The sequence below is a fragment of the Eptesicus fuscus genome, chromosome 18 (assembly GCF_027574615.1).
Source record: "Eptesicus fuscus isolate TK198812 chromosome 18, DD_ASM_mEF_20220401, whole genome shotgun sequence".
Lineage (NCBI taxonomy): Eukaryota > Metazoa > Chordata > Mammalia > Chiroptera > Vespertilionidae > Eptesicus > Eptesicus fuscus.
In genome coordinates this window covers 12,736,948-12,752,564 of record NC_072490.1, presented here as the reverse complement: position 1 = coordinate 12,752,564, position 15,617 = coordinate 12,736,948, and the positions used below count along the sequence as shown (strand labels likewise).

Here is a 15,617-nt window from a genome sequence, read left to right as displayed (position 1 = left end):
GAGTGGCTAAGAGTCATTTTCTGATTCTTCTGTTAAGGAAAAAAAAAAGCCCGCGTGAAGTCAGCACAGAGTAAGAGAGAGCACTCACAGGAAGACACATGCCCTTCAAAGGCGACTGCGGGCCCTAGCGCTGCTTCTGGAGCAAGCCTGGCAGAGCCTCGCAGACCTTCTTCAGAGCCACGTGCAGGAGAGCAAGGTAAGCGGGGCGGATGGGGCCGTGCTCCGGGCTCCAGGCCGGGTGCTGGTTCCTAACGGGTGCGAGGACGTGGGAAGCACTGGGAGCTGCCAGCCGCTCACCCCGTCCCATCACTCGGGCATCTCGGTCAGTCTGGTGCTCACAGGTGGCTCCTACCTTGGAGGTCACACGCGATCGACCTGGACCCACACCCTCCGAGCCCTCATCGGATGAGGACTCATTTTTGCACACATCTCTGACCTACGTCCACACGCTTAGGATGCACAATGTTCATTAGACATATAAGCTTGCCTGCTGCTTGCTTTTTTTGAAGACTCCCAGGCCAAGAAAGACCATACAAATCGGGACTACAGAAGCATTTCAAACATTTACCAACGGTGTTTACTTTCGTGTGTTCTCCTGATGATAATTTTCTAATTTCTCGGCCTCTTTTACTGTATTTCTTTAATTTTCCACTGGTAAAATGGTGCAGAAAGACTAGAATTGTTTAAATGGAGTGGCTATTCGTTGAATACATTATTTTTTCTTCTTTTTCTGGAGACCCTGAGATACACCGGGTCTTCAGCCTTTGTTTACTGGAGTAAGTCAAGGTCTCTCTCTTGAGAAACAGAGTTTAGGTGTTTGGGTGTGTGGTGGCGAGGGTGGGAGGTAGGACGCAGCTGTGCATTACTGAACAGCGGGTAAAGGGTTTTAATAGGGTGCCAATAAGAAGGAAGCAGGAGGCGCTGGCCAGGTGGCTCTGTTGGTTGGAGAGTCTCCGGTACACCAAAAGATTGCGGATTTGATTCCCGGTCTGGGCACATGGCTAGGTTACGGGTTTGATTCCCCATTTGGGGTGCATATGGGAGGCCACCAATCAATGTTTCTCTTACATCGATGTCTCTCTCTCTCAAATCAATAGAAACATATCCTCAAGTGATTATTTTTTTGATATTTTTTAAAATATATTTTTGGTTGATTTTTTTACAAAGAGGAAGGGAGAGGGATAGAGAGTTAGAAACATCGATGAGAGAGAAACATCGATCAGCTGCCTCCTGCACACCTCCCACTGGGGATGTGCCCGCAACCAAGGTACATGCCCTTGACCGGAATCGAACCTGGGACCCTTCAGTCCGCAGGCCGACGCTCTAGCCACTGAGCCAAACCGGTTAGGGCTCCTCGGGTGATTTTTAAAAAAGAAGGAAGAGGAATATAGTCAATAACGTAATAACTATGCATGGGGCCAGGCAGGTACCTGAAATATTGGGAACCACTCTAAAGTATATGATCGTGAAACTAACACACAATAATACTGACTGTAAACTGTAATTGAAAAAAAAAGAAGAAGAAGGAAGCCAGGGGAATTGGCCTTGAGTCAGAAAGCCCTCATCCCTGAATTGCTCTGATTTACACATGAACATGTGTGTAACTTTAAGAAGGTTTTAACCTCTTCCTCTGCCAATTTAGATAGGAAACAAGGTAGTTGGGGAGATCGAGATTTTATTTCTGGCTTTGATGTGCCTTTTCTAGATCTGCCATACCATTCCCATTCTGATGGGATTGATTTTCATATATGGTTTTCATGAAAAGACCAAAAATTTCCCCCAGTTTACCCAGCTAAGTACTGTAACCTTCCGAGGGGCCGTGAGAACAGATGTGGTGTGTTAGTGTCAAACTGGCTGGGGGAGGCTAGCCACCCAGGCCTGGGAGGCCAGGCATGTTCCCACCTGAGATGATGCTCTAGAGCCGTGGTCGGCAAACTGCGGCTCGCGAGCCACATGCAGCTATTTGGCCCCTTGAGTGTGGCTCTTCCACAAAATACCACGGCCTGGGCGAGTCTATTTTGAAGAAATGGCATTAGAAGAAGTTTAAGTTTAAAAAATGTGGCTCTCAAAAGAAATTTCAATCGTTGTACTGTTGATATTTGGCTCTGTTGACTAATGAGTTTGCCGACCACTGATCTAGAGCGACCATGAAACTTGGCAGTGGTGCACTGGAGCCCACTAGCACCAACTCTCACGAGCTGATTGTTAAACAGGAATTCTGTGAGGCAGTCGTAGCTTGACCTTGGCCATGGTGGGAGTACTTGCATCATGCATGGAAACCATCAAAATCCATAGGTCAGAGCCCTCCCATCTCCAAACCCCCCAGACTTCCTTTACCAGCATATCACTGGGACTTGGAGCCAGAAGAGTACGTTCTGAACAAAGCTGTGTGGCCTTCAGAAGTCACTTAACCTCTCTGAATCTATCATGAGTTATCTACACCATGGCTCAGTATGCTTAGAGTGCCAGATTTTTGTTGGGATGGTGGGGTGCTAGGGACAGGAGCATTGGTCTGGGACAAAAACCAATGAACATGGTTTGAAATCTATAGAGTGCAAAGTATACAGGAGGAATTAGAATTTTTATACAGCCCTGGCCACTATGGCTCAGTTGGTTGGAGCATCGTTCTGTCCACCAAAGGAGTTGAGGGTTCGATTCCAGGTTGGGGCACATACCTAGGTTGTGGGTTTGATCCCCGGTCAGGGCTCCTGCAGGAGGCAACTCATTGATATCTCTCTCAATCTCTCACTCTCTCTCTCTCTCTCTCTATCTCTCTCTCTCTCTCTCTTCCTTCCCCTCTCTGCAGATATATGAATATATTCTCGGGTGAGGATTAAAAATTTTTATTTTATATATAAAGGCAAGTGACCAACCTGCCTTCCTTTTAGCTTAATGATTATCTGAGCAATTACTGATTTTTTGGAGTTACAATCTACAGGGGCAATGTGGGTAGATTTTTAAATCTCTTTTTTTCTTCCTTTTTTTAATGTGGGAAAGGCCCTCGGTGCAGTGCTGTTGGGGATAGCTGCTGGTCTTTTCCTTCCTGCAAGTGATCTCAGTAACCCCAGACTATCTTTAAGAAACGTGTCCTTAGCAGAGGGGTAAGAACAGTGGCGGAGCTGGAATCTGGAATCTGTCTGACTGCAAAGGGAAGGATTATTTCATTGGGCTACGCTGCCCTCCGAGGAGCTGAGCCCTTCAACTTGGGAAGGTGGGAAAGGATGTAGAACGGTCGGAGCCACATATGAAGCCGGGGTTCTCTGCATTCAGCCCTGTTTTGATTTGTTTTTGTTCTTACCAAACTCTTGTTTGCTCTTCTCCTCATTAGCTTCCTCTGCTTGCCCTCCGATCTGCCTTGAGGAGCCTGTAGATTTGAAAATGAACACCACGAATACAACAGACCCCACCCTCACGTATGAAAGCATCTACAGCAATTACTACCAGGATGACTATTTCCCCGAGCCTTGCACCAAAGAAGGCGTCAAGAAATTTGGTGGTCTCTTCCTGCCTCCCCTGTACATCTTGGTCTTTCTGTTTGGGCTGCTTGGGAACGCCTTGGTGGTCCTGGTCCTGTTCAAGTACAAGCGTCTCAGGTCCATGACGGATGTGTATCTGCTCAACCTTGCCATCTCGGACCTGCTCTTCGTGCTCTCCCTTCCTTTCTGGGCCTACTACACGGCGGACCAGTGGGTTTTTGGACTAGGTCTCTGCAAGATTATTTCCTGGATCTACTTGGTGGGCTTTTACAGCGGCATCTTCTTCATCATGCTCATGAGCATCGATAGATACCTGGCGATCGTGCACGTGGTGTTTTCCCTGAGAGCCAGGACCGTGACTTACGGGGTCATCATCAGCTTGGCCACGTGGTCAGTGGCTGTCTTCGTCTCCCTGCCAGGCCTTCTCTTCAGCACTTGCTACACGGAGCGCAACCACACCTACTGCAAAACCAAGTACTCGTTCAACGCCACGCAGTGGAAGGTCCTGAGCTCCCTGGAGATCAACGTTCTAGGCTTGGTGATCCCCTTGGGGATCATGCTGTTTTGCTACTCCAGGATCATCAGGACCCTGCAGCACTGCAAAAACGAGAAGAAGAACAAGGCGGTGAAGATGATCTTCGCCGTGGTGGTCCTCTACCTGGGCTTCTGGACGCCGTACAACGTCGTGCTCTTCCTGGAGACGCTGGTGGAGCTGCAGGTGCTCCAGGACTGCACCTTGGAGAGGCACCTGGACTACGCCATCCAGGCCACAGAGACGCTGGCTTTCGTCCACTGCTGCCTGAACCCGGTCATCTACTTCTTCCTGGGCGAGAAGTTCCGCAAGTACATCGTCCAGCTCTTCAAAACCTGCAGGGGCTCTTTCGTGCTCTGCAAACACTGCGGGCTCCTCCAGAGCTACCCCCCCGACGCCCCCAGCTCCTCTTACACGCAGTCCACCCTGGACCACGAGCTGCACGACGCGCTGTAAACCATGCAAATGCAACAACAACAACAAACAAACAAACCAGAGTTAATATCCTTCCCGAGTTACAAGTTTGCCTACAATTGTGTCCTAGGAGGAGTTCCCCGAGCGAGGGTGAGGGAGAAGATGTACATCCACTGCAGAAAGGGGGGCTTCTCGCCCTGCGGCCAGCTGTCCTCTTGCCACGTGCAAGTTCAATGCGGCAAGAGTTCATGCGGCCCGCACCGGGCGATGGGTGAACCCGAGGAGAATTCTGAGCAGCGTTTCAAAGAGAAGCAATATTGGAAGATATTCATTCCCTTCTAACCTGGACAGATGGGGGGTTCTCCTGAGGGAAGAGAAGAGAACTGACTGGTGGAGGAAATCGCTAACTTCCTGCTGAGGAAAACGGGCTCTTTCATGAATTTCTAGCTTTTGCAGAAAAATACAGAAAACTTTGACAGGCTGTGCCAGTGTTTTTTTTTTCTAATAACATACTTGAAGCCAGGTGTATGTGGAAATGAATAGCGAAGTAATGAACGGAGATCTTGGTTGTTTGAATGTAAAGGATTGTTTGTTAAGGGAAGCCGAACTTTTTACACTGATTCCAAGTAGACGGAGATGAAGGGGTTAGCATGGTCTGATTTCCAAACATGAAATTCAAGGCAGTAAAAAATCCAAACATACTTGTGGAAATTCAAATGTTTTTGGTTTAATTGTAACAGAGGAACATTCATATTTTAAAAAAATAATACACAGTCCCCGATACTTTTATTTCCTTGTACTTGTTCACAAACAGTGCCTTCAAAACTAAAAACAACAAGGACCACTGAAGTATGATGGTGCTGCTTTGTCCTTTTGAAGTGCCTGCTATCGAGGGAGGCAAGAATAATCAACTAAAAGTTATTGTCGATGTGACACAAAAAAATGACTGTCAGGAAACGATGAAATTTTGAAAAGTGTCATCCTCTCTTTTAAAATATTAGCCCCGGTTCTTACATTTTGCCTGACTCAAAAGTTAAGTCATTTCTTATGTCATTTTAAACCATGTAATTAGTCATCTCGCACCATGAGGAGAAATCTCTGTTCTTACTCACAGGCTTAATGAACCACAATTCTGGAAAGACTCTAACGAAGTCTGGGCATAGTGGTCATGTAGGGATACTTAAAAGCCTTCCAGAAACAAACGCCTGTCTTGCAAACCATTCACCGAATTACGCAGTCCGAACCGCTTCTGTCAGTTGACAACGTTTATCGCATGCTCTGCATTTAGAAAGAGTGCATTTCCAGAAAGTTTACTTTCAGGAAAGTGATTTGAAAAGGGTACGTGGATGTTGCCTTCGTAGAAGAAAAGGAAATAAAGTAAATGTGTCCATAGTCCCACGGAGCCTCTTTGCCTGGTCATGTTCGGGTTTGGTCTGATGTGGATGAGGATCCAAGCTGCTGAGGTCCCATTGCCTGGTCTTCCCCACGTCAGCCTCCTGCCCAGGATGATGTGGGTGTGTCCCGGGGGAGGAGTCGGAGGGTTTGCTGTTCAGCTCTCCCCTGGGGGTGGGGAGTGGAGTTGCTTTCTTCTTCCACTGCCCTTGGAGGTCAGAGTGGGTAAGAGGGAGGTGGCCAGGTTCCTCGGTAGAGCTTCCTTACAAAACCTCCACATGGTGTGCTGTGCGGGCATCTGCCACCTCCCAGCTTCGCATGCCTTTGTGAGCCTGTGCACGTTACTTTTCTCTCGGAGCCTCCGTTTCCTCTGAGCTGTGAAGCCGGATGTAGTTTGGAATGCCTGAAAGAAAGAAAAAGAAAGAAAAGGAAGGGAGGGAGGGAGGGAGGGAGGGAGGGAGGGAGGGAGGGAGGGAGGGAGGGAAGAAGACGGTTGATGCGAAGCACCCATGTTCCCGGGTTGTAGAAAAAGGTGGTCTTGGGCCCTAACCGGTTTGGCTCAGTGGTTAGAGCGTCGGCCTGGGGACCGAAGGGTCCCTGGTTCGATTCCGGTCAAGGGCATGTACCTTGGTTGCGGGCACATCCCCAGTAGGGGGTGTGCAGGTGGCAGCTGAATCAATGTTTCTCATTGATGTTTCTAACTCTCTATCCCTCTCTCTTCCTCTGTAAAAAATCAATAAAATATATTTTTAAAAAAAAGAAGAAAAAAATGTGGTCTTGGGTTAGCCCTACCAGTGGCTGCCTCCCATTTCCTGGTAGAGCTGATGACGTCTGTCATTCACTTAATCTCAGCGAGACAGACATTTTGGGACATCGAAAGACCAAGACTGGCCAGAGGGGTTTTACTGTCCCTTCATCCCCCATCGTATCCGTGCTAAGCAAGGGCGAGAGGCAGACCGCACAGCTTCCAACCCTCCGCCTGGGGTGGGGTCACCCATCACCTCGAGTCACTCAGGGCTTCCCCCGTTCCAAAGCTGGGGGGTATCTCCTCAGGATGGGACTGTAGAACCTCCAGTGCCACCCAAACACGGCCCTCTCCGAACTCGGCAAAGGAAGTGCCTTCCCGCTCAGTAACAGAAACATGGAGAAGCAAGCCGGCATGATTTCTACACCAAGGTGGGTTACACCAGTAGTTTTTCAGACATTAGATGCATCCCTTTCTTGTTGCTACAGGCCTCGCTTCTGGAAGACCAGGTATAATGGTTTGAAGAACAGTAAGAGCAGGGTTTGCTTTGGGGGTGATGTAAAGGTTTGGGGACTAGATAGAGGGGACGGCTGCACAACGTTGAGGTGAATGTGCTATAATGCCATGGGATTGTACTTATTTATTTATTTTTAAATATGTTTTTATTGATTTGAGAGAGAGAGAGAGAGAAACATTGATTGGGGATCAAGCCTGCAATCCAAGAGACTGGGAATCGAACCAGCAACGTTTTGGTGCATGAGCTGACATTCCAACCAACCGAGCCACACCAGCCAGGGCTTGCACATTTTTAAATGGTTAGTTTTATACTACGTGAATTTTACCTTAACAACACCACCACTAACAACAATAAGAATAATAGGCGATTGCCCTAGCAGTATTTGTCTCATAGTAAGCACTCAAATGATTTTGAGTAAATAAATATCATCTGTTTCCCCCCAAAAAATGTACACAATAAAATAATCCCGAAAAAAAAAAAAAAAAAAGAATCTGTTTCCCATGAGCAGGAGAAATACAGGGTGATGCCAAAGGGTCCTCAGACCTTTAGGGAGGTTTTTCCTAAGAAACTCTCATAACAATTTGGGACATTTGATGCAATTACTTCAGATGTGTCGAGTGCCTGTTTGTGCCAAGCAGAACGCGAGGCTATGGAGAGAATAATGGGATAAAGGAGGGAGGAAGCTCTCCACTCACTGAATTTACAGTCTAATAAGGGAAAGCACAAACACAAGGTCCACTCCTATGCCAGCAGGGCAGATGGGATATAAGAATTGGGAACATGCTTTGGGACCCCAGAGGAAGGAGAAATTGATTCAGTTTCAACTTTTTATAATACAATTATCGTTTGAAGTAGGCCTTGTTAGAGGAGCTTGATTTTTTAAAAAAAAAATTTTAATTGATTTTAGAGAGGAAGGGAGAGGGAGAGAGAGAGAAACCTCAATGACAGAATCATTCATTGGCTGCCTCCTGCTTGCCCCACATTGGGGAATGAGCCTGCAACCCGGGCATGTGCCCCAACCAGGAATCAACTGAGAATTGAACTGTGACTTCCTGGTTCATAGGTTGATGTTCAAGCACTGAGTCACACCTGCTGAGCTTTTTATTTTTAATCTTAAATTTTTAAAAATACATTTTTATTGTTTTCAGAGAGGAAGGGAGAGGGAGAGAGAATAGAAACATCAATGATGAGAGAGAATCATCGATCGGCTGCCTCCTGCACACCCCCCACTGGGGATCAAGCCCACAACCCAGGCATGTGCCCTTGACTGGAATCGAACCGGGGGACCCCTCAGTCTGCAGGCCGACGCTCTATCCAGTGAGCCAAACCAGCCAGGGCTTTTTCTTTTTTAGAGAGAGAGTGGGAGGGAGGGGGAGAGACAGACAGAAACATTGATGTGAGAAAGCGACATTGACTGGTTGTTTCCGCATGTGCCAGGGACCAAGCCTGAAACCGAGGTACATGCCCTTGACCTAATTGAACCCAGGATGGAATCGAACCTGGGACTCTTCAGTCCTCAGGCCGGAGAGGAGCTTGATTTTTAAAAATATATATTTTATTGATTTTTTACAGAGAGGAAGGGAGGGGGATAGAGAGTTAGAAACATCGATGAGAGAGAAACATCAATCAGCTGCCTCCTGCACACCCCCTACTGAGGATGTGCCCGCAACCAAGGCACATGCCCTTGACCAGAATCTACCCTGGGACCCTTCAGTCTGCAGGCCTACGCTCTATCCACTGAGCCAAACCGGTTTTGGCTGAGGAGGAGCTTGATTTTGATGAATGGAAGGGAGGAAGGACATTCTAGACCAGTGGTTGGCAAACTCATTCGTCAACAGAGCCAAATATCAACAGTACCACGATTGAAATTTCTTTTGAGAGCCAAATTTTTTAAACTTAAACTTCTTCTAACACCAATTCTTCAAAACAGACTCGCCCAGGCCATGGTATTTTGTGGAAGAGCCACACTCAAGGGGCCAAAGAGCCGCATGTGGCTCGCGAGCCGCAGTTTGCCGACCACGGTTCTAGACTGATGAAATAGCATATGCAAAGGCAGGGTAGTGAGAGCATACTGTGTGTTCAGGGAGCGGTGAGGAGGTTTTTGTAGTTGAAGTGATTCTGTGCAGGGCGGGGAAGAGGAACGAAGTAGGGAGAGATGAGAGAGACCACAGAGGCTGCAGTTCTGAGCTCCTGAGTCAGCTGCCAGCCCATATTAGGCTTGAGAAGACGTTAGTGGGTGCTGAGGCGTGCTGTCCATACGCCCCCTGTTCGGGACTGGAGCATGCGTTCTCCAGCACCTGGAGCCCTGACGGATGACACTCAGCTCCTCACCTTTCAGGACTGTCCTCCCCGGGTGCAGCTCACATCCAGTGACCAGATAGTGACGGGAACAAAACACTCACCTTCTTGCCTTAATTTGGGACAACTCTGAAGAGCCATTTCTACTCCAGAGCTCCCCATAAGATCAGCCGAGCCCTCTGCTGTAATGACCTTGCTGTTCAACTAACTTTGCCTACTGTCTAGTCCTGCTTCCTTCCGGCCCTACAGGTGCTGTTCCCTAGAGCAGTGATCGACAACTGGTGGTCCATGAGGTCTGAAAGGTTGGTGACCGCTGCCCTAGAGGACTCCCCATCAAGTCTCCTGGGTGCTAAGTTTTGTATCTCAGAGTCTATTTCCAGGAACCCCAATCTAAAAGGGGACTTTTGGATCACACAGGGGGACAAGTGGGCGCCTAATATAAATGGAAATTGACCTCAAGTGTGGAAAAATGAAGAGGCATAATCTTTGCATTAGGAATGTCCTTTACTCATTGCCCTCTGACCATCAACCCCAATTTGACTCTTGGTCCCCATGCTTCCATCAGTCAGTCTCACGTTTGCTCCCATAATTTGTCTGCCTCAAGCCCTGAGGCACCTACACACTCTCTTTCTGTCACGTCTACCGTTGGTCATGCCTCGGTCACCTGACATCCTACATCCTTCACCGATCAGTGACTTCTTCAGTTTAAATGAACCAGACACAGCTCCAACCATTTTTGGGGTCACAGTACTCCATAATCCTTAAAAGTTTGCAATGGCTCCAGATTATCCTTTCAGACAATAAGATTCACTAAGTGCATTCATATGTTGAAACTCATTTCAGCCTCTTCTTAAAGTAGATTAATTTGGTTTCATTACCCCCAAGAAACTGAGGTCCAGGGGAAACAAATATATATATATATATATATATATATATATATATATATATATATATATATATATTCCTCACTGTAGGATATTTTTTCCATTGATTTCCAAAGAGAGTGAAAGGAAGGGAGGAAGAGGGGAGAGAGATAGAGAAACATCGATGTGAGAGAGGCACATCGACTGGTTGTCTCCCACATGCACCCCTACTGGGGGCAGGGAATGAACCCGCAACTGACGTATGTGCCCTTGACCGGAATCAAACCCCTGACCCTTTGGTCTGCGGGCTGACGCTCTAACCACTGATCAAAACCTACCAGGGCCGAAACCGGTTTGGCTCAGTGGATAGAGCGTCGGCCTGCGGACTCAAGGGTCCCAGGTTCGATTCCGGTCAAGTGCATGTACCTTGGTTGCGGGCACATCCCCAGTAGGGGGTGTGCAAGAGGCAGCTGATCGATGTTTCTCTCCCATTGACGTTTCTAACTCTATCCCTCTCTCTTCCTCTCTGTAAAAAATCAATAAAATATATTAAAAAAAAAAAAAAACCTACCAGGGCAGGGGAATAATATCTTAATCATAAATTAGAATAATTCCTAACTGCCTGGCAAAACGCCTAACACAAAGCAGTTTTTCAATTGTTCTTTTTACTGAATGAGTGAATTTCCTTATCTCTTAATCAAGTTCTCTACACCGGCAATCAGGTTTCTATTTCAGCATGCAAAGTTCACCAGTCCTCACTCCAAAATCCCCATTATGTTTCTAATAAAACTTTATGTGACAGAGTTCAAAGACTGAATTGCCCCCTAGTTCCAGAAATTAGTGGGCGGTCTTTGGGTCAAAAATTACTTCATTAAGACTTTTTATGAACATAGCTGCAGAAATCTGCATTTTCACCTTCTCTGGGAAACTGTAAAATAACAGCAATAAAATAACAGCAAGAAGAATGAACTTAAAAACCCACAAATTCCATTCCAATGAATGCATAGATAAGTGGAATAACAAACCAATGTTTCTCTCTCTCCATAAAATAACTTCATAACATCAGACTTAATGTTGAAAGACAATGCTTTCCCCTAAAGATCAGGAACAAGACAAGGATGTCTGTTTTTGCCACTTCTATTTGTATTGTACTAAAGGTTCTTGGTGAGGGTGGGGTGGGGCAGGCAAGAAAAAACACACGTTCAGATTGGAAAGGAAGAAGTAAAATTATGTCTATTTGCCAACAACATGACCTTTTATGTAGAAAATTCTAAGGAATTCATAAAAAAACTATTAAAGCTAATAAATGAATTCAGCAGGTTGCAGGATACAAGATCAATATATAAAAATCAATTACATTTCTCTAGAGTGGCAATGAATAATCCAAACATGAAGTTAAGAAAATAATTCCAGCCCTAGCTGGTTTGGCTCAGTGGATAGAGCGTTAGCCTGTGGACTGGAGGGTCCCAGGTTCAATTCCGGTCAAGGGCACATGCCCGGGTTGCAGGCTCCATCCCCAGTGGGGGGGTGTGCAGGAGGCAGCCAGTCAGTGATTCTCTCTTATCATTGATGTTTCCATCTCTCTCTCCGTCTCCCTTCCTCTCTGACATCAATAAAAATATATTTAAAAAAAATAATTCCATTTATAATAATATCCAAAATAAAATACTTGGAAATAAATTTAACAAAAGTGCAAGATGTCTACACTGAAAGCTAGAGAACATCACAGAAATAAATTAAGAGAGACCTAAATATGTGGAAAGACATTCTGTGCTCATTGATTGGGAGATTTGATATTTTAAAGATGGCAATACTCTTTAAATTCATCTCTAGATTCAATAAAATCCTTTTCACAATTCCAGCTGGCTTAAAAAACAAATTTTTTTTTTTGCAGAAATTGACAAGCTGATTTTATATGGAAGTAAAAGGCACACAGAAGAGCTCAAATGATCTTGAAAGAGAAGAACAAAGTTGGAGGAATCACACCTCCCAAATTCAAAACTTACTGCAAAGCTACTGCAATCAAGACAAGGTAAGATGGCATGAGGATAGACACATAGATCAAGGGAATAGAATTGAGAGTCCAGAAATAAACCCTCGTGTTTATGGCCAATAGATTTTTGACAAGGGTGCCAAGAGAATTCAATGGGGGAAAGACTGGTTTTTTCAGCAACTGGTGTTGGAACAACTGGGTATCCACATGCAAAGAATGAAGTTGGACCACTACCTCACTCCAACACAAAAAATTAAAATGGATCACAGAACTAAATGTAAGAGCTAAAACTGTAAAATTCTGTGATTAATACATAGCTATAAATCTCATGAGCTTGGGTTAGGCAATTTATAGAGACAAAAAGTAGACTAGTGGTTGCCTAGGGCTGGCAGAAGAAGGAGATGAGGAGTAACTACTAATGGGTATGGGGTTTCTTTTTGGGGTGATAAAAAGGTTCTAAACTTAGATTGTGGTAAGGGTTGCACAACTCTGTGAATATACTAAAAACCATTGAATTGTACATTTTAAAAAAATATATTTTATTGATTTTTTACAGAGAGGAAGGGAGAGGGATAGAGAGTCAGAAACATCAATGAGAGAGAAACATTGATCAGCTGCCTCCTGTACACCCCCTACTGGGATGTGCCCACAACCAAGGTACATACCCTTGACCAGAATCGAACCTGGGACCCTTCAGTCCCCAGGCCGACGCTCTATCCAGTGAGCCAAACCTGCCAGGGCTGAATTGTACATTTTTAATGAGTACATGTTATGGTATGTGAGTTATAGAAATGTTTAATATTGTTCGTATCATTCAAATAGCCAGAAAATGGAAATAATCCAATTGTCCATTAGCAAGAGAACGGATAAACAAACTTGGTATATTCATGCCATGGAATCTACTCAGCAAGGTAAATGAAGGGATCTCTTGAATCCGCAACAACATTGATATACTAGTGCCTGAGAAAGGTTATGTTGAGCAGAAGAAGCCAGACACAAATGGGCACATTTTGTATGACTTCTAGCTGAAGTTCTAGAGCAGGCAAAAACTAACCTAGGGAGAAAAAGGTTATAATAGCAGTTGCCTCTGGTGTGGGGTACAGTGTTAATGGTAAAGGCATACAGAGGAATAAGCTGGGTGATGGAAATTTCCTACATCTTATTGGGTGTGGGTAGACATATTTATCAAATTTTATTATAACATACACTTACAAACCTGCATGTTTTATGGCATGCAAATGACACTCAATAAAAAATAATAATATTGCAGAAAATAATGGGATTAAGCATCTGTGAGGAAGAACCACATTAGGGAGACAAAAACAAAGGGGAGAGCAAAGCTGAGACCTCAAGTCTGCTGGGTCTTAGGGCCTGAAGCTGGCGGCAGCTTCCAGCAGCTCAGATCCTGTGGGGTAACTGCTCCCGACATCATGGAGGGGGCAGGGCAGGCCTACCCCACCTCTGAGAGGAGATGGGAAAACTGCAGGTTGGCAATTGTAGGCCTCATTAGGCGGGAAGATAAACACAAACTCACAACTAACATTTGAACCATGATTCACTGATCAGATCTGGGATACCCCCAAATCACTACAGGACTTGAGATCCAAGCCACTAACATCAGCCCTATTTACAGGCAAACCAAAATTCCATCATTCAAGAAGAAACGTAATTCTATCACAATGAACAAGATTAACCATCAGAACAAGAGCTCACTTGAGGCAAACTCAATATAATATAATAGTGTGGAAAACACTTTAAAATAAATATTCTGGTCTATTTTGAGGAAGTAATAACACCCCCTAACAAAGAACAAAATATTTACTGATACCAGGAAGGGCTGATCCTACCCAAAGGTGTTAGGAGTGATATTACGTGGGTGTCAACAATCTAAATTTTCTCCTAGAACTAAAACTTAATTTTTTATTTTGAGACCCTGGTTCTCCCAGGAAGAAGAAACCGAATCTCAGTCAATTCACTGTTTTACCCACTCCCCCTTCCCTCAGTAAATTTGGTGTTACAATTTTGGGAGAGGACTCTGGTCTTTGTCATCATGGATGCCAGCAGCTGCTGTCAGGCACCTCACCCTGTCTGGGTCTCAAGCACCAGTCCATGAAGTGACCTGCTGAGTTGATCCACGCTCACATACGGGACTTCCACAAGGCTACTTCTCTGATCCTATGGCACTCCTCCGGACACAGGACATCGAGTATGGTCTCCTGTTCTCCTCCAAGGGCTTAGTGGGGTTGTCTAGAGCCTTTGCTGCTTCATGATGCTCTAGCTCAGTGGTCGGCAAACTCATTAGTCAACAGAGCCAAATATCAACAGGACAATGATTGACATTTCTTTTGAGAGCCAAGTTTTTTAAACTTAAACTTCTTCTAACGCCACTTCTTCAAAATAGACTCGCCCAGGCTGTGGTATTTTGTGGAAGAGCCACACTCAAGGGACCAAAGAGCCGCATGTGGCTCACGAGCCGCAGTTTGCCAACCACGGCTCTAGCTGGTATGAGAGACCATCTACTGCTCTCCACTCCATGTCTGCCTCATGGGAACCCTTGGTCCATGTGCAAACATCCATGTGTGCTGTCTCTATACTTGCATCCTAATGGGGAACTCAGGGATCTTGCTTCCTCCTCAAGCTTGACCTTGGGAATAATGGCTCAAAAGCCCTATTTGCTTAGATCTCAAAACCTTACTGGGCATTCTACTGTGCTTCCCAATCCTGAGGGCTAGGCCATGGGACTTGTCTTGAGGATGCTCACTCTGACTCCTCTGACTCTTCTCTGTTAGCCTCATGCCTCTCGGGGCCCCTTCCTAAGAAGTTGGACCGGGTGGAGAAAGACGAGCATGTGTCATTTCAGAAATACTGATAAGACATGTTTAATTTAAAAATGATTAGAAATTCAGAGGAGGGAATGGACAATGAAGAGGAGAGAAGCGAAGATAAGAGAATGGCCAAGCAATGTGGATGATGGTAGAATGTCTTGTAAAAATTGGGACATCTGATATTTAATACCATCAAGCTTATGCTGTTGCAATGTAGACCGCCCCTTGCCCCAATCTCTTCAAAGCTTCTGTCAAGTTCTAGAGATAAAAGGCCCATTGTGGGTGAAGATTTTGTGAAACTCAAGGGACTCAGTTCCACAGTTCAGTCAAGCTGCTGCAAAAGAAATGTGTGGGATGGTGAGATCATTCATGAACTGAACAATTCAGTGGAAGCAGAGGCAGATGTCTAGCCAGAGGAAACTGAGAAAGTAAGCCCCCCCCCCCCCCAGGGGTTCACAGAAGTCTTGGGAAGGTCTTAACGACAGATCTTATCTAGCTTTTTAAAGAGAAGGACACCTCAGCTGAGATCTGTGTTAGACACGTCTAAAAGAATGCGGGGAAC

At 45.5% G+C, this 15,617-nt stretch overlaps 1 protein-coding gene across 1 annotated transcript; it reads left to right on the top strand.

Moving 5' to 3' along the window:
- Nucleotides 1-4,492, top strand: CCR4 (C-C motif chemokine receptor 4). The gene is made up of 2 exons (XM_008153972.3): nt 1-196; nt 3,329-4,492. The coding sequence occupies exon 2, from the start codon at nt 3,379-3,381 to the stop codon at nt 4,462-4,464; it is 1,086 nt and encodes a 361-aa protein (XP_008152194.1). The 5' UTR covers nt 1-196; nt 3,329-3,378; the 3' UTR covers nt 4,465-4,492.
- The last annotated feature ends 11,125 nt before the right edge of the window (nt 4,493-15,617 follow it).